This window comes from Pongo abelii, chromosome 8 (genome assembly GCF_028885655.2).
Source record: "Pongo abelii isolate AG06213 chromosome 8, NHGRI_mPonAbe1-v2.0_pri, whole genome shotgun sequence".
NCBI lineage: Eukaryota > Metazoa > Chordata > Mammalia > Primates > Hominidae > Pongo > Pongo abelii.
In genome coordinates this window covers 49,432,889-49,457,016 of record NC_071993.2, presented here as the reverse complement: position 1 = coordinate 49,457,016, position 24,128 = coordinate 49,432,889, and the positions used below count along the sequence as shown (strand labels likewise).

Genomic DNA, 24,128 nt, shown 5'->3' with positions numbered 1-24,128 from the left:
AGTTTTTAAAAGATTTAAAGGCTGGGCGCTGTGGCTCACGCCTGTAATCCCAGCACTTTGGGAGACCAAGGCGGACGGATCACTTGAGGTCAGGAGTTCGAGATTGGCCTGGCCAAAATGGTGAAACCTCGTCTCTACTAAAAATACAAAAATTAGCCAGACTTGGTGGCGGACGCCTGCAATCCCAGCTACTCAGGAGGCCAAGGCAGGAGAATCGCTAGAACCTGGGAGGCGGAGGTTGCAGTGAGCTGAGATCCGGCCACTGCACTGGGATTGTCAGGGTTGGAAATTGTCTCTAAAACATCCACTCCCATTGGTGACCTCATCCCTTCTTCCTGAAGGCACACGGTTCCCAAATGCTCCTCATATCAAAAAAAAAAAAAAAAAAAAAAAAGATTTAAAAAACGAGGGTTAGACGCCAGAAGTAGGTGGGAGCGCCTTAACCCTGTGTGTGTTGTCAGGCCTGAGGGCCTCTTCCATCCCTGTCAAGGGGAATGCCAACCTTCTTTCCCTTCATACAGCACGGTTCTCTCCTAAAACCCTGTCTTGACCCCACTTCCATTTGCAACGACCACCTCAGTGCTTTGTGCCCCTTAACAGCAAAGTCACGCTGAGTTGTCCACCTTCATTGTTTCCACTTTCTCTCCTCCCACCCCAAGGCACTCTCCCTCCTTCCCCTCCAACTCCACCTGCCTTTTCCGCCCGACCATATCATGGTTGATCATTTGTTTCTGAAATTGTTTGTTTTTTGAGATGGAGTCTCGCTCTGTCGTGCAGGCTGGGGTGCAGTGGCGTGATCTTGGCTCATTGCAACCTCTGCCTCCCGGGTTCAAGTGATTCTCCTGCCTCAACCTCCTGAGTAGCTGGGATTATAGGTGTGTGCCACCACACCCAGCTGATTTTTTGTATTTTTAGTAGAGACGGGGTTTCGCCATGTTGGCCAGGCTGGTCTGGAACTCCTGACCTCAAGTGATTCGCCCACCTTGGCCTCCCAAAGTGCCGGAATTACAGGCATTAGCCACTGCCGTTGGCTTGAAAATATTTTTTTCTTGGCCTCCAGCACCTCTGTCCCATGGTTCTCTTACCTCACTGACCAGCCCTTGGTCTCCTCACTGGTTCCTCATCACTATCCCAATCTTTTAATGTTGAAACGCCCCCCAGGATTGTCAGCGTTGGAACTTTTCTCTAAAACATCCACTGCCATTGGTGACCTCATCCCTTCTTCCTGAAGGCACACGGTTCCCCAAATGCTCCTCATATCCTGGGCCTTTCTCCTCAACCCCAGGCTCTAATGCATTTGTTCCCCCAACATCTCCACCTGGACATCTCCTAGACACCTTGAGCTGAATGTACAGCCACTGATCTTCAAACCAGTCATCCCATTCACCTAGCCAGGATTCTTGCGAACGCCTCATCTCTCACACCCAGCACACCACCCACAAGCAAATCCTTCTTGTCAAGGCTGCAGGTACTTCCAGAAATATGAGTCGCAGTCCGTGCTTCCTGCATTCCCACCGGTTTCCGCCGTAGCCTCCTGACCAGACTCCCTGCATGCACACTTGCTCTCCTCATTCAGTTGTCAGCCAAGTCAGCAGCAGCTCAGTCATCCCCAGCCATGTCCCTCCTCAGCTGCAAACCTTCTGAGGGCGCCAACTTGCCTCAGAATCCAACCCGGAGTCTGCACAGTATTTCCCACGACCCTGTGTGAAGTTCGTTGTCACCTCTCTGCCTTCACTTCCTCTTCCTCTCGCCCTTGTCCACTCTGTTCCAGCTGCACTTGCTTTTCCAGCCATAGCACCAGGCACCAGGAGCACCAGACCTCTCTGCCTGTAGAGTGTCGACACTGGTTCCCACCCTTGATAGCTCAGCACCTTCACATCTTCCTCTAATATCGCCTGTGAAACCTTCCCTAACTATCCTGTTTTAGAATGGAATTCTGTCACACTTCTCTTCCTTCCCGCCTAATTCTACCCGTAGCATTTTCACCACCCCACACAATGCCCCAGGCCAGCCTCTCCCATGGCCAGGGCTCTTGTCTACTGCCTCCTACTCCAGCACTTAAAAAAACTCTAATCGTAGGCTGGGCATGGTGGCTTACGCCTGTAATCCTAGTACTTTTCGGGACAGAGGCAGACAGATTGCCTGAGCTCAGGAGTTTGAGACCAGCCTGGGCAACATGGTGAAACCCTGTCTCTACTAAAAATACAAAAAATTAGCTGGGCATGGTGGTGGGTGCCTGTAAATCCCAGCTACTCAGGAGGCTGAGGCAGGAGAATCGCTTGAACCTGGGAGGCGGAGGTTGCAGTGAGACGAGATCATGCCACTGCACTCCAGCCTGAGCGACAGAGCAAGACTCTGTCTCAAAAAAACTACAACAACAAAAACAAAAACAACAACAACAACAAAACCACTCTAATCGTTCCTACCCCAAAGCAGAAAGGAGTCCTCCCTCTCTCCCTGACCCTCCCCTACCCCACCCTGACCGAATTTCCCGTCTTATTTCTCCATGGGGCTCCTCCCCTTGGCTTTCTTCCTGTTTTTATGACTCTCCTCCATACACACACAGCCCCTCTGGAGCCCATTGTCCTCCCCTGCCCCACCAGCCCCTCTGGCATGGACTCTCTCCCCACTTCTGTAACAAGCCCTGTCGATACTGCCAGCCCCTCGGGCTGCCGTGTGCATTCTTCTTTCCTTCTTGACACATTTCCATCCTGAGTGTCTGTTCCCAGCGTGCATCTCCCCTTCTGTCCTCTTGCAGCAGCGTGGTTCCCAGCCCTGGCATCTCTGTGGGCTGTTTTGTCAAGGCTGCTCCTCGGTGCTCCTCGTTCCTGACCTCCTGGCCACCTCAACGTGGGCAGTGTGGACTGGTGGTTAAGGAGGTGGTTCTAGTGCCGACTCAGGTGCAGGTCCTGACCCCACCGCTGCATGGCTGCGTGGCTTTGGGCCAGTCTCCTCCTCCTGGAGAGTCACATTCCCTTCCTGACAGTTGGAGTTGAGGCCAGCGCCTCCCCACTGGACAGCCCTCGGACAGGGCCCCCTGGACACACTAGTCAGGAAGCCCTCCGGGTCCCCTCCACATGGCCCTGCCTCGGACCTCAGCTAGCTGGCACTTGGCCTCGCACAGTCCTTTCTGCCTCTTGTGTGCCTGTGTTGCTCTCCTGACACTCCTGGAGGTTGGAGCGGTTTTTTGCCCCCACTGGTACAGCCAAAGCTCAGGGAATGCAGAGTTATCCCCTCTTAACATCCATTATGTTGGATGGAATTTTCTCAAGCACTGCTCTAGCCATGTCTGGTCCCCACCAGAAAACCTCCCCCATGGCCTCCTCTTCCCCTCATAATGTCCAGCACCTCAGCTCCAGCCATAGCATCCCGCTGACCCCTCCCTGTCTCATCCACCCCACCTCCCGCCCATGCAACAGTTCAAACCCACCATGTGCTCAGTGGGCTTCACCCTTTGTTCTCTCCACACAAGGTGCTGTCTGCCCGGCTGGCCCCACGGGATTTGGAACTGCTGGCACGTCCAAAGCAATACACAGTTTAGGGTGGAGCCCTGGAGCTGCTCAGGGTTAGGCACAGAGCAGTCCTGCTCAGAGGGACTTTCCAATGTCTCTGGCGCTCTGTGCCCACGGGCAAGATCCTCTCAGGACTGAGGCACTCGGTCCCACAGCCACTGGGAAGAGTGGCTACTGGTGGCTCTCAGCTGAGTCCCCTGCAGGAATTACCCGCGGCCCACGGTCATGCCCCTCCTTTTGGTATCTTGGAACCTCCAGTAGCCTGGAAGGGCAGAGTTCCCTTGCCTCAAGGCAGGATGTCCCTGACCAGCCATCCCAGCACCAGAGCTCCCCCAGGGATCGGGCGAGGCCTCTGTTTCGGCATCCTGTCTCCTTCACTCTAACATGGGGGTGGGTCCTGCCTGCACAGGACCAGCTCGAGTTTTCCAGAGAACCTGACCTGGCTTGGTTCCAGGGCAGGCGGAGGAAGCAGGCACCACGTGGGATGTGCGAGCTACTCACATCACTTCTGGCGCCAACCCTGGTAGTGGGTGGCAGGTTGACGCCCCTGGCATGCTGAAGTAGGTGAAATTGTTAGAACTTAGAACCTCCACAGTTGGTGAATTAGAATGGGAGAACATGCACTGGGGATGTCATAGCTCAGTTTTCTGAGAGGTCTTGGGGATGGGCGTCAATAAAGCCTGGAGTTGGATGGGTGCTGCTGAGACCATCAGTTAGAGAAAGACAGTGAAAGGCTAAGCATGATTCACAACCAGCCACACCATAGCACAGTGTTGGTCACGGGGCCTTGAGGCTGCAGCTAAAGAGACTATTTCCTGCTGCTGGAGGGCTAAAAATGCTGAGAATTGAGCCCAGGGCATAATTAGAGAAAATTATGAACTCTCAGTCCTGGTCAGTTTAGCTCCCTCTGTGGGGACAGAGGCTCCCTGAAGCTTGGAATGGGGTCGTCTGAAGGGAAGCACCCAGGTGCCCAGTCGCCACTGACTTGCAGGCAATGGCCACCCTCAGGGCCAGCCACCCGCTCCTGGTCACACCCGAACTTGAGACTACACTTGTCTGGGGAGGCATTGGGCTTAGTAAGAAAGGGCAGGGACCAAATTCTAAAGAAGCTGCAGGACTTGGCCAAAGTGACTGGGAAGAGCGAGTCAGAGAGAGGTGTGTGTGTGCACATGTGTGTGGCAGGCCCGAGGGCCCTGGGACAAGGTGGGGAGGGGGTAGAACATAAAGTTGGATAAGGTAGAGTTTATTTTTATTTATTTATTTACTTATTTATTTGAGACAAGGTCTTGCTCTGTGTCCCAGGCTGGAGTGCAGTGGTGCGATCATGGCTCACTGCAGCCTTGACTTCAAAGCAGTCCTTCCACCTCAGCCTTCTGAGTTGCTGGGGCTACAGGCATGTGCCAGCATCACGGGCTAACTTTTTCTATTTTTTGTAGAGATGGGGTCTCACTATGTTGCCCAAGCTGGTGTGAGAACACTCTTCTAAGATACAGGATATAACATCCTAGAAAGAGCCCAGGAGGTGGGGCCATCATGCTGCCTGTGTAGCCCCTGGAGGCTTGGAGAAAGCATGGCCCTCTCTAAGCAGAGGTGCCAGCATTGCTGTGGCAGCCAGGGACATCTGACCTTCCCAGAGCTGTGGAGGTGGCGAATTGAGCAGGTTATTCCTGTGGCCAAGGAGGAGAACAGCCCACAAAGTCGTTGCTTAATCTACACAACCAAAAGAAATCCAAGATGGGAGATGGAGGCTGAGGGCAGCTACCCCAGGGAAAAACTTCAGACTAGACCCCAGTGCCTGAAGGAAAGGCTGGGTTTCCAGGAGGAACAACTCCTTCACGGCAGTGAGTGAGTGGTTGTGATTCCTCAATTCTTCTCCCATGGCACTTATGGCTATTTACTAGAGTTGCCACATACTAGGTAAAGAGGAATTTAAACATTTCAAGTGCTGATAGACACAGAATCCATCTTGGCATTGATACCCAGGGACCCAAAGCCTTATTGTGGTCCCCTGCTAGTGTTGGGGCTGTATGAGAGCTAGGCAATAGAGTTTTGACCCAGGCCCAACTCACTTAGGTCCACTGCATTCAGGAATCCACCCAGAGGTCCCTTTCCCAGGTACTATGCATGATTCAATAGACATATCTGGTGTTTTGAGAGCAGCCACATTGATTTCTTTTTTTTCTTTTTTTTTTTTTAGATGGAGTTTTATACTTGTTGCCCAGGCTGGAGTGCAATGGCACGATCTTGGCTCACCACAAACTCTGCCTCCCAGATTCAAGTGAGCTCTGTCACCCAGGCTAGAGTGCAGTGGCATGATCTTAGCGTACTGCAACCTCCACCTCCTGGGCTCAAGAAATGCTCCCACCTCAGCCTCCCGAGTAGCTGGGACTACAGGTGTGCACCACCACGCCCGGCTACTTTAAACAATTTTTTCCACAGGTGGCGGTCTCACTGTATTGCCCAGGCTGGTCTCGAATTCCTGGGCTCAAGGGGTCCTCTTGCCTCAGGCTACCAAAGTGCTGGGATTATAGGTGACAGCCAACGCACTCGGCCAAAATTAGAAGAATATACATATATATATATATATATATATATATATCCGTGAAATAATCACCACAATCAAAAAAATGACTACATCCATCACTGAAAACTTTCCTTATGCCCTTCTGTGATCCTTTTCTCCCTCCCCCAAGGCCCCCTTGGAGAGGCAAGGCAACGCCACAGGCAAGCACTGATCTGCTTTCTGTTTGATTCATTTGCGATTTCTAGAATTTTATATAGATGGAATAATACCATGTGTACTCTTTTGTCTGGCTTCTTTCCATTAGCATAATTATTTTGAGATTTATCTGTAGTGATGTGAATATCAATAGTTTATTATTATTTTTTCTTTTTTTCTTTTTTAGACAGGGTCTTGCTCTGTCACCCAGGTTGGAGCGCAGTTCATTCTTTTAAAATTGCTAAACAGTATTCCATAGCATAGATGTGCCATAATTTGTGCATTCTTCTGTTTTTTTTTTTTTTGCCCCGGAGATGGAGTCTTGCTCTGTTGCCCAGGCTGGAGTGCAGTGGCTCTATCTCAGCTCACTGAAACCTCCGCCTCCCGGGTTTAATCGATACTCCTGCCTCAGCCTCCCGAGGAGCTGGGATTACAGGCGCATGCCACCATGTGCGCTAATTTTTGTATTTTTAGTAGAGGTGGAGTTTCACCATGTTGGCCAGGCTGGTCTTGAACTCCTGACCTCATGATCTGCCCACCGTGGCCTCCCAAAGTGCTGGGATTACAGGTGTGAGCCACCGTGCCTGGCCGCATTCTTCTGTTGATGGACACTTGGGTTGTTTCCAGTTTCTAACTATTACCAATAAAGTGTCTATACATATTACTGTGCAGGTCTTGTGTGGACTATGTTTTCATGAAACCTGGGTAAATCCCTACGAGTGAAGTGACTGAGTCATATGGCAGGTTTAACTTTTTTCTTTTTAGAAACAGGGTCTCGCTGGCCAGGCGCGTGGCTCACGCCTGTAATCCCAGCACTTTGGGAGGCTGAGGCGGGCGGATCACCTGAGGTCAGGAGTTCAAGACTAGCCTGCCAACATGGTGAAACCCCATCTCTACTAAAATACAAGAATTAGCATGTTATGGTGGCATGTGCCTGTAATCCTAGTTACTTGGGAGGCTGAGGCAGGAGAATCGCTTGAACCTAGGAGGTGGAGGTTGTAGTGAGTGGAGATTGTGCCACTGCACTCTAGCCTGGGTGACAGAGCTAGGTAGACTCTGGCTCCAAAAAAAAAAAAAAAGCAGGGTCTCGCCATGTTGCCCAGGCTGGTCTCTAACTCCTGGGCTGGGCTCAAGCCATCCACCCGCCTCCACCTCCCAAAGCCCAAAGTATTAGGATTACAGGTGTGAGCCACCATCCCTGGCTGTATGCTTAACTTCATAAGAACCTGCCAAACTGTCTTCCGAAGTGGTTGTGCCATTTCACATTCCCACCAGCAGCACATGAATGTCCCAGTTTCTTCACACCCTCACTACCACTTGCCATGGTGAGTCTCTTTGGTTGTAGCCATCCCAGTGGGTGTGTCGCAGTGTCTCTTCGTGCTTTCAATGAGTGTTTCCCTAATGACTAATGATGTTGAGCATCTTTTCCTGTGCTTATTTGCCATCAGCTTATCTTCTTTGCTGAGGTGATTCTCCAAATCTTTTACCCATTTTATTTATTTATTTATTTATTTTTGAGACGGAGTCTTGCTTTGTCACCCAGGCTGGAGTGCATTGTCGTGATCTCAGCTCACTGCAACCTCTGCCTCCCGGGTTCAAGCAATTCTCCTGCTTCAGCTTCCCAAGTAGCTGGGATCACAGGTGCGTGCCACCACACCCGGCTAATTTTTGTATTTTTAGTAGAGATGGGGTTTCACCATGTTGGTCAGGTTGGTCTCGAACTCCTGACCTTGTGATCTGCCTGCCTTGGCCTCCCAAAGTGCTGGGATTACAGGCTTGAGCCACCGTGCCCGGCCTACCCATTTTTTTAAAAAAAAAAAAAACAGAAACAAAAATGCTACAGTGCAAGTGGCTGTTCACAGCCTTCCCTTTCCTTTGTGTCATGAGGAGGTACGAGTGTTTGGCTGCTCCTTATGGGGCCTTTGCTGTGGGAGTAGGCAGAGATGGGAAGAGCCCAGGCTGATCCACGTTAGAACAGACCTGGGAGTTTTTGTGGGAAATCCAGCAGTCCTGTTGGAGGGGATAGGAGGGGAGAGGAAGAGAAGGCTGGAAGCTTAGGGGGAGAGAAGCAGATGGGGAGAGGGGAGGAGATACTGGAGGATCTGCTTCAAGGTGCGGTTTTGGTCGGGGGTGGGAAGGACAACATCAGGAAGTTTTGCTTTGCATCATGAGATGGGAGCCTTCTCTCCACAGTCCTCCCAAGAAAACCTGAAGCAAAGCTCTCCATGACTGTTCAGGGTTTTGGACCTGCATTACTTTTGGCTATGTCACTACACTGAGATGACGTGGAGAAGAGTGGGGGTGGTTTTATCTGGGTGTTACATAAACACTGAGCAGTTGTAGCTTTATTCGTGGTGCTGGCCTTCATGGACCACTGCCTGAGATAGCAACAGAAGTGCAATGGTGGAGAGGAGTGGGTGGAGAAGCATTTTAAAAATAATATATGTTAAGAATTTTAAAATTTGGGCCAGGTGCAGTGGCTCATGCCTGTAATCCCAGCACTTTGGTAGGCCAAGGCTGGCGGATCACTTGAGGTCAGGAGTTCAAGACCAGCCTGGCCAACATGGTGAAACCCCATCTCTACTAAAAATACAAAAATTAGCCGGGTGTGGTGGTGTGTGCCTGTAATCCCAGCTACATGGGAGGCTGAGACAGAAGAATTGATTGAACCTGGGAGGGAGAGGTTGCAGTAAGCTGAGATCGGGCTATTGCACTCCAACCTGGGCGACAGAGTGAGACTCTGTCTCAAAAAAAAAAAAAAAAAGAGGTTAAATTTTGAAATGATTATAGACCCACAGGAAGTTGCAAAAAAAAAAAAAAGTTCAAGGAAGTTTCGTGTACCTTTCACCCAGTTTCCTCCAATGATAACATCTTCTCTAACTATGGTTTAATATCAAAGCCAGGACGTTGATGTTGATACAGTCCTCAGAGCTTGTTTGTACTTCATCAGTGTCACATGCACTCACTTGTGTGTGTTGTATGTATGTGTGTGAATAGTTCAATGCAATTTTATCACGTGTAGGTTCGTGTAACCAGCACCACAATCAAGATACAGAATAATTATCACCACAGAAGTCCCTCATGCTAACCCTTTACCTATGTCTGCCTCCTCCTCCTCTGCCCCTAAACCCTGGCAACTGCTAATCTGATTTTCATCTGTCTATTTTGTCATTTCAAAAATGTTATATAAATGGAATCACACAGTATATGGCCTTTTGAACTGGCTCTTTTTCACTGAGCATAATTTGCTTGAGATCCATCCAAGTTGTTGAATGTATCAATTGTCAGTTCCTTTTTATTGCTGAGTAGTATTCCATGGTATGGGGGTATCAAAGTTTCTTTAACCATTCACCCATTGAAGAGCATTTGTGTTTTTTCCAGTTTTTGGCAATTGTGAATAATGCTGCTGTGGACATTTGTGGCCAGGTGTTGGTGTGAACAGTTTTCATTTCCCTGTGATAAATGTGAGTGTGGTTTCTGGGTTTTATGGCCAATATATATTTAGTTTTATAAGAGACTACTGGCCGGGCGTGGTGGCTCACACCTGTAATCCCAGCACTTTGGGAGGCCGAAGCGGGAGGATCACCTGAGTTCAGGAGTTCAAGACCAGCCTGGCTAACATGGTAAAACCCCGTTTCTACTAAAAATACAAAAAATTAGCCAGGCATGGTGGCGCGCACCTGTAATCCCAGCTACTCAGGAGGCTGAGGCAGGAGAATTACTTGAACCCAGGAGGCGGAGGTTGCAGTGAGCCGAGATCTCACCATTGTACTCCAGCCTGGGCAACAAGAGCAAAACTCCATCTTAAAAAAAAAAAAAGAAAGAAAGAAACTACCAAGCTATTTTCCAGGGTGGCTGTACCATTTTACATTACTTTTTTTGTGAGATGGAGTCTTGCTGTGTTGCCCAGGATGGAGTGCAGTGGCCTGATCTTGGCTCACTGCAACCTCCGCCTCCTGGGTTCAAGCAATTCTCCTGCCTCAGACTCCTGAGTAGCTGGGATTACAGGTGCCCGCCACTACTCCTGGCTAATTTTTAAATATTTTTAGTAGAGATAGGGTTTCATCATGTTGCCTAGGCTGGTCTCAAACTCCTGACCTCAAGTAATCCACCTGCCTCTGTCTCCCAAAATGCTGGGATTACAGGCGTGAGCCACCGTGCCTGGCCACATTCCTAACAATAATGTGTGGTCTAGTTTTTCTGCATCCTCACTATCATTTGGTGTTATCACTTTTTTTTTTTTTTTTTTTTTTTGAGGCAGGGTTTTGCTGTGTCACCCAGGCTGGAGTGCAGTGGCACAATCTCAGCTCAATGCAGCCTCGATCTCCTGGGCTGAAGCGATCCTCAGTCTCCCAAATAGCTGGGACTACAGGTGTGAGCCATCATGCCCAGCTAATTATTATTTTTTGTAGAGATTGGGTCTCACTATGTTGCCCAGGCTGGTCTTGAACTCCTGGGCTCAGGCAGTCTTTCCCCCTCAGCCTTCCAAAGTGCTGAAACTGCAGGTGTGGGACACTACACCAAGCCACTGTTCTTTATTTTGGTCACTGTGATAGGTGTATAGTGATTGTGGGTTTATTTGAGTGTCTCTAATAGCTAATCATGTTGAGCATCATTTAATAAGCTTATTTGCCAATGTATACCATTTTTGGTGAAATATATATTTATGTCTTTTGCTCACATATGAATTGGATTTTTAAAAATTGGGTTGTTTGTCTTCTTATTATTGAGTTATAGTTCTTTATGTATTCCAGATTCATGTTTTTTGTTGGATATATATTTTGCAAATATTTTTAACAGTATATAGCTCCCCTTTTCTTTCTAACAGAGTCTTTTGTAGAGCCAAAGTTTTAATTTTGAGAAAGTTCAATTTATTGATTTGTTGCCTTCATGGATTATGCTGTTTGTGTCTTATCTAAGTAATCTTTGCCAAACCAAAGGTTGTTAAGATGTTCTCCTATGCCTTCTTTAAGGAATTTGTGTTAATTACACCTTAATCACCCTAAGTGTTCAGCTGCTGAAAGGACCTGCAGGACTCAGTTTACACTTGTGCTTCTTTTATAGGCACAGTAGCAAAAGCAGAAGGCTATGCACTAAAGGGACTTTGAGATCTGGGTATTTTTAACACTGGGACACATAGGATGCACTTTGGTTTCAGATCTTGCCCTTGAACACTGTGTGTGGAAGCACCTCGGTCCCAAGAAGCCTGAAGTCTGCTCATGGTGGGAGTGGAGGGTCTTAGAGTGAGCTGATCACATAGGTATGTTCTGACTTTGTGACCAGCTTTAGCTTTCAAAATTTTCCAGACCCCTCTAAAACCAGGTACAAATAATGAGTTCAATTATTATTGAACAATGCTGATAGGCTGGTAGTCCTGCCCTGAAACAACTCACAGACTCATAGTTATAGAACATCTTTATCTTTAGTTAATCCATTGCACAGCATTGGCCAAGAGTCAATACCTTGTAATAAGCATATGTGTATTGGTCAGGGTTCTACAGAGAGACAGATCAATAGGAGCTATCAATAGATATAGAGATATGAGAGGGGGTTTATTAGGGGAATTAGCTCACTTGATTACAGAGGTTGAGAAGTCCCACGACAGGCTGTCTACAAGCTGGAGACTCTGAGATGCTGGTAAAATGGCCCAGTCCAAGTCCAAAGGCCTTAGAACCAGGGAAGCCAATTATGTAAGTCTCTGTCTGAGGCTGAAGTCATGAGAACCAGGGGGCAGGAAGAGGAGAGTGTCCCAGCTCCAGGAGAGAGAGGGGAAATCCTTTTCTTTCCTTTTTTGTTCTCTCTGGACCCCCAGCGAATTGAATGGTGGCTGCCCACATTGAGGAACATCTTCCCGACTCAGTGCAGCAACTCACACATCAGTCTCCTTAAAACACCCTCACAGACACATCCAGAAGTACTGTTTTGCCAGTTTTGTAGGTATTTCTTAATCCAGTCACGTCAACACCTAAAATTAACCGTCACAATGTGGTTAATCCAGATCAGCTGAGATTAACCCATGCTATATAAGTCTTATAGTTTTAGCTAACACTAAAACTATGTTTAGGTGTATGATCCATTTTGAGTTAATTTAATTTTTTTTTTTAAGAGATAGGGTCTTTCTCTGTCACCCAGGTTGGAGTGCAGTGGCATGATCATAGCTCACTGTAACCTTCAACTCCTGGGCTCAAGGGATTTTCCTGCCTCAACCTCTCAAGTAGCTAGAACTACAGGTTTCTCAGGAGGTTGAGGTGGGAGGAGCCAACACACATGGCTAATTTTAAAACTTTTTGTAGAGATGGGATCTCACTATGTTGCCCAAGCTGGTCTCGAACCCTTGGTCTCAAGAAATCCTCCTTGCGTGGCCTCTGAATGCACTTTGAGTTTATTTTTGTATACCTAATTAATTGATATATATATTGACCTTGTATCTTCCAACCTGCTAAACACATTTGTGGAGACTTCAGGGATCCAGTGGTTTGGGACATGCTTTGACATTCCTTCCAAAGTAAAAGACAAATGATTGCATCTCATACCTCCCACCAACAAGAATAAAGCACAATGCTTAGTAGGCTCCCTCGGGTTTAAAGGTAGCAAACCCCCATGGGTGGGCATGTTGCTCTGGCCCCCTTATTGAGCTGTATGAAGGCTTTGGGCCCAGAGCTAGAAAGGGCTCTGTAGCAAGTTCAGGATGTGGGTCAGCAGCCCTGCTCCTTGCATCATGAGATCCCGCAGACCTTATTGTATACGAGGTATCTATGGTAGAAAAAGAGGGCATTTGGAGTTTACGACAGGTTCCCATGGGAGAATCACAATACAGACACTTAGGGTTCTGGATCAAGACCACGCCATCTGTAACTGATAATTATACATATACCACCCAAAAAACCAAACCCAACCAGAACAGCTCCCAGCATGCCACCGGGCCCTGATGGAGACAGAGCATGCAGCAAGAGACATCAAGGGACTCTGCAGCCAGAACTGCCTATCCTGAGCTGGGTTTGGCTAGAACCCAAGTTATAAAGTCAGTGGTGGGCCCAACAGCCCCATTCCCAGTACGATGGTGATGGTGCATTCCATTCTGGGCCAGAGCAGGGCCACGTGGCAGCCAGGAGCTGCAAAAGCAGGTGGCCTAGGCCCCATATTGTCTGCAAAGGTTGCATCGGGCCCCTGTGTCTCACTCAGCTCAGAACCGGGGTAGAGGTGGGAGTAAGGGGGCCAAACTTGGGTCATGGCTTGATAGGTGGATGTAAGCCCCAAATGCTGCTGTGCTATAGCCTGCCATGGGACAGCCCTGAAAAATAGTGGTGGGGGAAAGTCCTCCCAATGCGCAGAAATTCTGACAGAGCAGCCGTCATTCACTATGTGGAAAGAAGCGGACTGAGTTTAGAGTAAACATGAAACTGATGGGCAGTGGCCGATGGCTGGGCTGGTGATCAGGGGCCTAGAAGGAGAAAGACAGGGAGGTGTGGTGGGCTGAAAAATGCCCCCCCAGCAAAGTGTGTCCATGTTCTCTTCCTGAGATCTGTGAATGTGACCTTATTTGGAAAAAGGGTCTTTGCACGTGTGATTCATTTAAGCATCCTCAGGTGAGGGTCATCCTGGATTATCTGGGTGGGCCCTGAATGCCATCATAAGTGTCCTTGTGAGAGAGAGGTAGTGCAAGATTAGACACACACAGTTGGAAGGCCACGTGATGGTGGGAGCAGACATTGGGGTGTACAGCCACAAGCCCAGGAACACCAGCAGCCACCATAGGCAAGGCATGGGTTCTACCCTAGAGGCTCCGGAGAAAGTGCAGCTTTGATGACACCTTAACTTCAGAGTTCTGGACTCCAGGACCTGTGAGAAAAAACTAGGCTGTTCTTTTAAGTCACTAAGTTCGTGGTAATTTGTTACAGCAGCCCAGGAAACTAATAAGAGAAGACAGGGCAAGAGGAGGTCTTTGCAGAGGCCTGTGATGGAGCTGTGGAGTGGGCATGTGAGGGGCCATGCAGCCCATGCAGACACCACACGTCCATGTGCAGTCTGCCTCTGTTGCAGTGCCCCGGCCTGCGGCTGATGGGGTCACAGAGGCTCCCGGCAAGGACTTGCATTCATTCTCACATCTTGCCTCTGCCTTGTGCAGTGTGCTGTGATCTTGTCCACCACCCGTGGCTCACACTGCATGGGAACTAGCCGCCTCCTTTTTCAACCCTTGTTAAGAAAGAATTTGTCTGGGTGACATCTGTCCTCTCTCTCCTCTGATGTTTTATCTTCTCTCTCTGGTGTTGGGCCAAGTTTCTGCTGCCTACAGCTGAAACTGCTCACAATTTCACATCATCCACTCTGTAAGGCAGGGCTTCTAGAACAGACGCTCCAGGGACTTCTCACTCAGAGGGCTGCTCCCACTGGCATGGAGCTTCCTGTTGTAAGTGCTCTGGCATCTTCTGCTGGGCACTGTTTTCTTTGAGCCGATGGAGTTCAGCTTTGTACCTGTCTGCACTTTGTTTAGCTTCCTCAGGAGGGTCTTTTAACCTCTACGTTTTTGACCTATAAAAATTTTAATCAAATCTTGCAATTGGGGCCAGGCATGGTGGCTCATACCTGTAATCCCAGCACTTTGGGAGGCCAAGGTGGGAGGATCGCTTGAACCCAGGAGCTCTAGACCAGCCTGGGCAACATAGTGAGACCCCCATCTCCACAAAAATATAAATAAAAAATAAAATTAGCCAGGTGTGGTGGTGTGCACCTGTGGTCCCAGCTACTCAGGAGGCTGAGGTGGAAGGATTGCTTAAGCCTGGGAGGTTGAGACTGCAGTGAGTTATGATTGTACCACTGCACTCCATCCTGGGCAACAGAGTGATATACTGTCTTTAAAAAAAAAAAATCTTGCCATCAACTCATAGATAACCAGCTTCCAAGTATATTTAAAAAATTCGGCCGGGTGCAGTGGCTCACGCCTGTAATCCCATCACTTTGGGAGGCTGAGGCAGATGGATCACTTGAGGCCAGGAGTTCAAGACCAACTTGGTCAACATAGAGAAACCTCGTCTCTACTAAAAACACAAAAATTAGCTGGGCGTGGTGGCACATGCCTGTAATCCCATCTACTTGGGAGGCTGAGGCACTAGAATTACTTGAACCTGGGAGCTGGAGGTTGCAGTGAGCCAGAATCGAGCCACTACGCTCCAGCCTGGGCGATAGAGCAAGACTCTGTATTAAGAAAAAAAAGGCCAGGTGCGGTGGCTCACACCTGTAATCCCAGCACTTTGAAAGGCAGAGGCGGGTGGTTCACGAGGTCAGTAGATCAAGACCATCCTGGCTAACATGGTGAAACCCCGTCTCTACTAAAAATACAAAAAATTAGCCGGGCGTGGTGGCGAGCGCCTGTAGTTCCAGCTACTCGGGAGGCTGAGGCAGGACAATGGCTTGAACCCGGGAGGCGGAGCTTGCAGTGAGCCGAGATTGCGCCACTGCACTCCAGCCTGGGCGACAGAGCGAGACTCTGTCTCAAAAAAAAAAAAAAAAAAAAAAAAAATCTGTTCTCTTTTGGTTCCCAAAAATCAAGCCGATTTTCCACTCATCTTTAAGCCCTGATGCTTCCTCCAAGAGATTTTTTATTGTGTACCTTACTTCCTTGAAAAGGTTTTATTGTTTTGGGTTTCTCTTCATTGTCTGATTAAACACTTAAACGATTTTCTTTTACAATTTATCTTCATCTGTCGTTCAGTTATGTGTTGTCTTCCTCCCACGCCCCGCACAGGCAAGTGAACTCCCTAGAAGAAAATGGCTCCCCAAAATTATATGCTCCGAACTCCTCCTGACAAACAGACAGGTTTTCAGGCAGAGGGACCAGTAGACCTCCGTGAAGGCTCAGGAAGCGCGGGGCCCTGCTGCTTTGCGCGGAGGGAACCTGGTGGGCGGCCTGCACCACTCCCCCATCCCACTCCAGCCCCTTGGGGGCTTCCCATTCTAGACACCCTAGTGCCAGAGTGTTGTAGTCGCCAGGTCCTGCTGGGCCTTGATCCTCTCTGTCGTCTGTTATCCTGGCTGTCTTTTGGGCTCCATTTCTAGCTGTTTCGTCGGTTTTACAGAGAAAGTTTCTTGGTAGGAAGGATGGGAGCCCAGGAGTGTCCAGTGGGAGGCATGACTTTGGCATTAGTGACATTGCCCGGAAACAGTGCGTTTGAAGCCGCTGTCCCTGCTCTCTGCAGGCTCCCGCTGTCTGTGGTGCCCCCGAGAAGTGGCGAGAAGCGGCATCCATCATCTCCCTCGGCCCAGCCCAGGCCTAGGGCCTTCACCGGAGCCTCAGCCCCGTCCCCTCCAACTGACTCAGCCCGCCCCGCGCCCAGATGGCCAATCACTGGCTTAGCTCCGAATGCGCCACAAAGGCGCTGGCAGTCTGGCCCCGCCCCAGCCCAGGACGCGCTGTTGCCATGGTGACGGTAAACTGGCTCGGTCTGAGTAGCCGAGTTCGCGTGTGCGACCCCTGCACAGAAACACTCAAGGGGCAGGTGAGGGGCGGAGGGGCCACGGTTGCGAGAAAAGAGGCCCTCCAAAGCCCCCGCAGCCCTCCTTGTTGGTTAGTGAAGATTTTGGCCCCACCTCGCGTCTCTTCACCGCTTCTTTCTTCTTCCTGGATTCCTTCAGCGTCTACTTTGGTCTCTTGGGGCCTTCACTCCTTGACCGCGAAAACAAAGTCACTTCTTTCTTAAAAATCTTCCTTTCTTCCTCAAAGTAATCATTCTTCAGGCATCTTGAGCAAAGTGCACAGAGAGCCGAGCCTCCCGAAGGCCGCTCCCTTTGTCAGGGATTGGAGTAGAGTTGGGCCAACTTGGCAGTTCCGCCCAATTCTGACTGGCAGGACCAGAAACCAAAGGACTCTCTGTGTGTGGTATGGGAAAGTGGCCTTGGTAAATGACGTGCGGGGAGCTGCGGAGCCATCCATGACTTTCTTCCTTTCTTTCCTTTCCTTCCTTTCCTTCCTTCCCTCCCTCCCTCCCTTTTTTTTTCTCTCTCTGTCTTTTTCTTCATTTCTTTCTTTTTTTTTTTTGATACGGAGTTTTGCTCTGTCATCCAGGCTGGAGTGCAATGGTGCGATCTCGGCTCACTGCAACCTTTGCCTCCCGGGTTCAAATGATTCTCCTGCCTCAGCCTCCTAAGTAGCTGGGATTACAGGTGCGTGCCATCAAGCCCAGCTAATTTTTGTATTTTTTAGTAGAGACGGGGTTTTGCCATGTTGGCCAGACTGGTCTCGAACTCCTGACCTCAGGTGATCTGTACGCCTTGGCCTCCCAAAGTGCTGGGATTACAGGCTTGAGCCACCGTGCCTGGCCAACACCCTGTTGTTTAAGCCACTTTGGCCAGGATTTCCTGTACTTGAACCTGGAAGCGTCCTTTATAATATGCCATCCTTATGATAACACCTCTGTCCCACTGTGAACACCCATGAGACTCTAGACCTCAGTATTACCAGTTACTGCACCGTCTCCGAATCTCCAGGTCAGCCATCTCCCTTCCATACCCTGCCCAGCTTTCCCGTGGACCTCACCATCTCTTTGAAGGCCTTTCCTCACTTGGCTTGAGACAGCATTCCCTGGTCTTCAGCCTTTCTCAGGGGCCCTCCCTGGGTCTCACTTTCTCACCTTTGTGGCGGCAGTGGTGCAGGCTCCATCCAGCCTTGGACCCTTCTTTTGATCTCTTCACCCTCTTTAAATGAAGGTATCGAGCCATGATTTTTAAATTCCATCTGCATGCTGACTCCCCAAGCCACTGTCTCCAGCCTGTTTTTGTAGACACAGGCTCAAGCAGCCAACTGCCTCACACACATCATGCTTGGATGCTGTATTAGTCTGTTCTCACACTGCTGAAGAAAGGCCTGAGACTGGGTAATTTATAAACAAAAGAGGTTTAATTGGCTCACAGTTCTGCAGGCTGTACAGGAAGCGTGACAGCATCTGCTTCTGGGGAGGCCTCAGGGAGCTTTCACTCACGGCAGAAGGCAGAGCGGGAGCAGGCGTTTCACATGGCAGGACCAGGAGCAAGACAGGGAATGGAGAGGTGCCCCACACTTTCAAACAGTCGGATCCCTCCAGAACTCACTCACTAAGAGGAGAACAGGGCTGAGGGGATGGTGCTAATCCATTCATGAGAACTCCGCCCCCATGATCAAATCATCTCCCGCCAGGCCCCACCTCCAACACTGGGGATTACAATTGAACAGGAGATTTGGGTGGGGACACAGATCCAAACCATATCAGATGTCTAATGCCCATTTCAAATTGAGCATGTTCGAAATAGAATTACTGATGTCTCATGCGTCCGTGTGAAGAGACCACCAAACAGGCTTTGTGTGAGCAACAAGGCTGTTTATTTCACCTGTGTGCAGGCGGGCTGAGTCTGAAATGAGTCAGCAAAGGGTGGCGGGATTATCATTAGTTCTTATAGGTTTGGGGATAGGCAGTGGAGTTAGAAGTAATGTTTTGTGGGCAGGGGGTGGATCTCACAAAGTACATTCTCAAGGGTGGGGAGAATTACAAAGAACCTTCTTAAGGGTGGGGGAGATTACAAAGTACATTGATCAGTTAGGGTGGGGCAGAAACAAATCACAATGGTGGAATGTCATCAGTTAAGGCTATTTTCACTTCTTTTGTGGATCTTCAGTTGCTTCAGGCCATCTGGATGTATACATGCAGGTCACAGGGGATATGATGGCTTAGCTTGGGCTCAGAGGCCTGACAACTGATACGCACCCAAACCCCCTGCAAAAAAAAAAAAAAAAAAAAAAAAACCACCCTGCTCCTGGGAGCAGAGATTCTATGTTGAAGAACTGGAGGCAAAAACGGAGGCAGGAATGTTAGGTTTTCCAGTGGGGGTGGTGGGGAGGTGTCCAGACAGGCACCGGCTCCAGCAGGAGCTTGGAACTGCACTGTGGCAGTAAGGGGATGTTGTTCCAGAGACACATTGTAGCGAGTGGTCTTGGCAAAGCACTTACCCATGATCTTAGCTGACCTCTAGACAGAGCTGAGATGGATGGATATTGGTCACCAAATTTCAAAGGGACCCTCTTCCTCAAGGTCTCCAGTGGCACTAAATGAAAATAAGGGGCCAGAGTATGAGCTCACTCATGACGCTGCACTGTTTGATGCTCTTTGCAATTTTTTTTTTTGAGACGGAGTCCCGCTCTGTTGCCCAGGCTGGAGTGCAGTGGCGTGATCTCGGCTCACTGCAACCTCTGTCTCCCGGGTTCAAGTAATTCTCCTGCCTCAGCCTCCTGAGTAGCTGGGATTACAGGCGCATGCCATCACACCCAGCTAATTTTTGTATTTTTAGTACAGACGGGTTTTCACCATGTTGGTCAGGCTGGTCTTGAAGTCCTGACCTCCGCGCCCGTCCCTTTGCACATATTAACTCACTGAAAATACCCGACCCACCAGTGGGGAGGCTGTCTTATCATTATTCTATAGAAAGGCAAACTGGAAATGCAGAGAAGCCACAGCCAGCTTGCGACTCTGTCTCCACCCCCTTGGCCAGGATCCCAGCTGGCTCCTGCATCCACCTCACTGTTTTTAGCCTGGCTCTCAAACTCCTCCTCAGCATCCTGCCTTGTTGTGGGCAAAGAAGCAGCCTTGTCTTGGCTGACCACCTCAGGGACTTCTTAAAAACATGAGGTTCCTCCTTGGCGATGATGATCAGGCCTGAAGCAGAGGACGAGCACACAGGGGTGTCCCTAGCCAGACCCCGGGCATCTCCCCTGTGGCATACGAGGCTGGGGCAGCAGGCACGCTCGGACATTACCCACTCAGTGCATTCTCTTCTCCACCATGTACTTCCCATGAGCGGGGGAAGCCACACCACTGTTTATCTGTGGAGTCTGTCAGTCAGCGTAAGGGCCTATTGCTAGAAAAGGTGTGATTTTGCTCACCCACACTGAGGGCACCGCAGTGCTAAGGCACAAAGTGACAAGACGCTCCCCTCTTTGGCTTCCCAAATGTGAGCTTGTGCCCCAGCCAGCCATGGAGTCATGGGGAGTTGCTTCCTTCTGCTCCCTCCTGAGAGTCCTAGAAACCTCACTCGGCTCCTGGGCACAGTCTCACACGTAATGTTGTCTGGTGCGAAGATGCCTGCACCACCAGCCATGTTCTCATGGTGTCATTTGCTGAGTGTCCAATCCGGTTCTTTCCACCCTGGCTTTGAGACAGTCCTCTGTTGGAGATGCAGTTTCTAGCTTTTAGCTTAAACTGAGTCTCCAGGCAAGCATGGCAGAAAAGCAGAAACCATCTATCACGAGGTGACCTGACAGCCTGGTTAAATGATGACAGTAGCTGGCAACAGAAGAGTCGAGAGGAGAAGTAACCCCTCATGAGGTTCGACCCAGAGTGATTTGGTAGGGATTTCCCCAGGGGCATGCAGCACAGCACAGCACAGCCAGGACATGGACACGGCCCCAGGCCTTCCCATTCCCTCTGGAAAGAGTACGAATTCTAGGGCATTTTATTAATATAACACTTTATTCATATCTTGTACATTTTGCATATACAAAATTAGCCTCTGAGCTTCACTTTTAGATTTTAAAACTTTTTCCACCCTGTGGGCTGAATAAACAGGTCAGCAGGTCAGCTCTTCGGTGAGTAGCAAATAGAAAATGTGGAGCTAATTAAAGGTCAAGGACACCATGGTACCTGTTATTTCCAGGGCCTGTCTCATGTGGCTGCCATCTCGGGCAGTGAGGTGAAGGATCTGGCTGTCCATGAAGCACCAAGATGGTTTGGGTGTAAAGCCATGCCGCCAGTCTTGGTGTCTTCCTGAGTTTAGTGTCTGATCATAGGGAAGATGACATCACAAAGGCAGGTCTGCAGAGGCTGGCCCCTTGGCCGAGGGTGAGGCAGGGACAAGACCAGGCACAGAGGAAGGGGAGGGCACATGAAACCCCCTGGTGTGTTCTTTCAGGGCACAACACAAAATAAAACCACAGCAAGCAGCAAGGAAACAATTCACACCAAGGACAAGAGTGGAGCCTGGGGTGGGTCAGGGGATGCGCTCACCTCCAAGGCCAGCGGTCGCACCCTTGAGAGGCTGACTCAGGCTCAGGCACACAGAGGCCACCTGAGGACATGGCATGTCCTGCTTTCTATGTGGAGTCTTTATTATTTATACCTTACCTTTATAACCTCTCTCACACACGATATCTTGTTTATTCTTTTTTTTTTCCTTTTTGAGACAGGGTCTCACTCTATTGTCCAGGCTGGAGTGCAGTGGTACCATCCCAACTCTCTGCAGCCTTGACTTCTTGAGCCCAAGTGATCCTCCCACCTCAGTCTCCAAAAGTGCTGGGATTACAGGCTTGAGCCACTACACCCAGCCTCATTTATTCCTTTAAAATGAGGAAAATGACCACACACCAAACTGGAATTGTAACAAAGCCTGCACAAGCCTAGAACACAGCCCTTGATCCCCCCAGCACAAACGTCCTGCAAAAACCTGGTTTGGGAAAAACTCACCTTTGGAGATAACTTAGGGACAAGGAACCAGCAAAGGATCATCCTGAAGACCCGGCCCACAGAAGAATGACTGACAGGCAGGTGAGTCAGAGCACTGACCAGAAGGTGCGGCCACGTGCTGCATGAACAGCAGGTGACATTGGCGGAGGGAGCAGCCACCACTGCAAACCACAGGCATGCATGAGAGTGCAGGGAGGCGGCACAGCTGCTGGGGAGAGGGGATGCGGCCTGGCTAAGCTCAAGGTTGGAAAAGCCCAGCTCGGAAATGATTTCCTTGGGAGTAGGCTGCAGGGAACCTAGTGCCAGATATCTACTGAAAGATATCTTCCAAGCTCCTTACATGCAGAACCAGAACTGGAAGTCCTCACTTATTACCATTGTATTCTTGGAGCTCCATGCTCCTTAAGACATCAAATGAATCAGCAACGAACTGAACCAAAGTTTAAAACTATCTGCACAGAAATGCCACGTTGCTGAATACTGCCACATTGCAGCCTTCTGGCCAAAGCAGCAAAGTTACCTTCTGAAAACCTGCAAGGCTAGGAATGGGCTTCACCCAGGGAATCACCCAAGGCCTCTGGAAGCCAGGCCAGGTGCACAGCGACAATCTGGGAGGAAGTTCCAGCCACAGGGAAGGAAGGCAGTTCAGGTGTACAGCCACAAGGCTGCACTCGCTGGGGCTCTGGCCTGCAGAGGCTCCCAGGGCAGGGAAGGCAGGAAGCACAGTGCTGCGGTGAGTGGCAGAGAAGGCCTTCGATCCACAGAAAGGAAGAAAGAAAAGAAAAGGATTAGTCAGGCCAGGCACGGTGGCTCACGCCTGTAATCCCAGCACTTTGGGAGGCTGAGGCTGGAGGATCGCTTGAGCCCAGCAGTTCCAGACCAACCTGGGCAACATGGTGAGACCCCATCTCTATAAAAAAAACTCAAACAAACAAATTAGACGGGTGTGGTGGTATGCACCTGTGATCCCAGCTACGCAGGAGGCTGAGGTGGGAGGATCGCTTGAGCCAGGGAGGTGGAGGCTGCAGTGAGCTGATTGCTTCACTGCACTCCAGCCTGGGTGACAAAGCAAAACCCTATCTCGGAAAAAAAAAAAAAAAGAAAGAAAAGAGAAAACGAGAACATGCAGAAATAGAAAGAAATAAGCAAAAAATCATCTATACAAGAAGAGGAGACGAGAAGTGCAGGGAAAAATGACAGAAAACTGTCCACTCATCCGAAACCCAGGTGGTGTCCCTGTACCAAGACAGACTGTGACCTCCACGCTCCAGGGCCGGCTGTAGGCAGGCTCTGAATGAGGAGGAGTTTTCAGAGAAGAACATCTCAAAATGGAAATATTTCAAAGACCAAGCAGTGTAAAAGCATCTCCAGGAAGACCTGGACTTCAGACCCCTACTGAAGGGGTCCCAGGCCCAGGCTTCCTCTGGCGGGGGGTGGGTCTCTGAGGCAGCACTTTGTCTCCTTTTCATGGAAATATCATGGTCCTAGAATAGAATCTGGGCCTGAAGAGGGGCCTCCCTTGGCCTCCAGGGGATGGAGCACTTTAGTGTAAATGTAATTTTCTCAAGAATAGTTTTGTTTTATGTTATTTTAACGCTCCCCAGGGCAATCTGCTGCACACTCTAGTGTGGGCAGCATTCATCCTAGCAGTTCTACCAAAGGGATCCGGGTCTGAGGACTCGTAGTTCATTATGGCGCTCCTGCTGGGGCCTGACAAAGGCGCAGCACCGGCATCCCAGGCGGCCTCAGGATGGAGCTGTGAGGACGCGGGATCCCCAAAGGTTAATGAAGTTCTCTCACAACCTCTGCAGCGAGGACATTCTCTATCAGGAGAACCAGCCCTGGATAACTCCTTGTGCTTGTCCTAGTTCTGAGCACTTGGTACTTTAACTCATTCAATGCCTACAACCACCAGTTTTGAAAAAGTGAGAGGAAGCCCAGGGACGTGGAGTCACTTGTCCAAGATTGCACAGCTAGCGTGTGGCCAACCCAGCGTCTGAAATCAAGCGCTGTGAGTCAAAGTCCAGCCCCATCCTCTGGCTCCCGGGACTTCTGTCACTTGTGCTCTCTGGGGTCCACTTCCTCATGCTGCCACCTCCGCCGGTCTCCCCAGGTGACGGGCAGGGTCAGCGTAGCCAGTGCTCAGCCTGAACCCAGGCTCTTCTCTACCAAAGCAGATTGAGGGAGGGGTGGGGGCAGCGAGCGAGTTGATGCCAGATGTTTGTTCATGGTGGTGCAGGGGGTTCAGCTCAGGCGCTACTGGGTGGGCAGCAGACGCAGGCTCATCCCTATCTGCCTCGCAGAGGGCAGCCCTGCCCCTGAGGTCACAGAGGTGGTCCTGCCTTCTGACACCGTGCCGTTCTTGCTGTTTCCATGAACTCTCCTCGGCTTTCTCTGGCTGCCTCTGCTTTCACGCTG

At 49.9% G+C, this 24,128-nt stretch overlaps 1 protein-coding gene, 1 long non-coding RNA gene and 1 other non-coding gene across 6 annotated transcripts in view; 1 reads left to right on the top strand and 2 right to left on the bottom strand.

The window, feature by feature from the left end:
- LOC129048447 (uncharacterized) overlaps window positions 1-19,247 on the top strand; it is a 39,324-nt gene extending 20,077 nt beyond the window's left edge. The window contains exons 2-4 of one of the 4 annotated variants that reach the window (XR_008510790.1): window positions 5,710-5,906; window positions 9,613-9,695; window positions 16,425-19,247. Coding sequence is in view for 1 of the 4 variants with exons in the window: in XM_054523257.2 (XP_054379232.1) it covers window positions 3,473-3,650 (178 nt within the window). In the remaining 3 variants the exon portion in view is untranslated. Of the gene's footprint in view, window positions 1-2; window positions 777-3,472; window positions 4,203-5,709; window positions 5,907-9,612; window positions 9,696-16,424 lie in introns of those variants that run through there. The other 3 variants (XR_008510787.1, XR_008510788.2, XM_054523257.2) reach the window with 3 other exon arrangements.
- Window positions 400-524, bottom strand: LOC112135337 (U6atac minor spliceosomal RNA). Its single transcript, XR_002916634.1, has one exon. It is a non-coding gene; the product is annotated as a U6atac minor spliceosomal RNA (small nuclear RNA).
- LOC129048448 (uncharacterized) lies at window positions 11,677-21,007 on the bottom strand. Its single transcript, XR_008510794.2, has 3 exons — window positions 20,892-21,007; window positions 19,205-19,299; window positions 11,677-12,196 (listed from the first exon to the last, which is right to left on the bottom strand). It is a non-coding gene; the product is annotated as an uncharacterized LOC129048448 (long non-coding RNA).
- Between the last annotated feature and the right edge of the window lie 3,121 nt (window positions 21,008-24,128).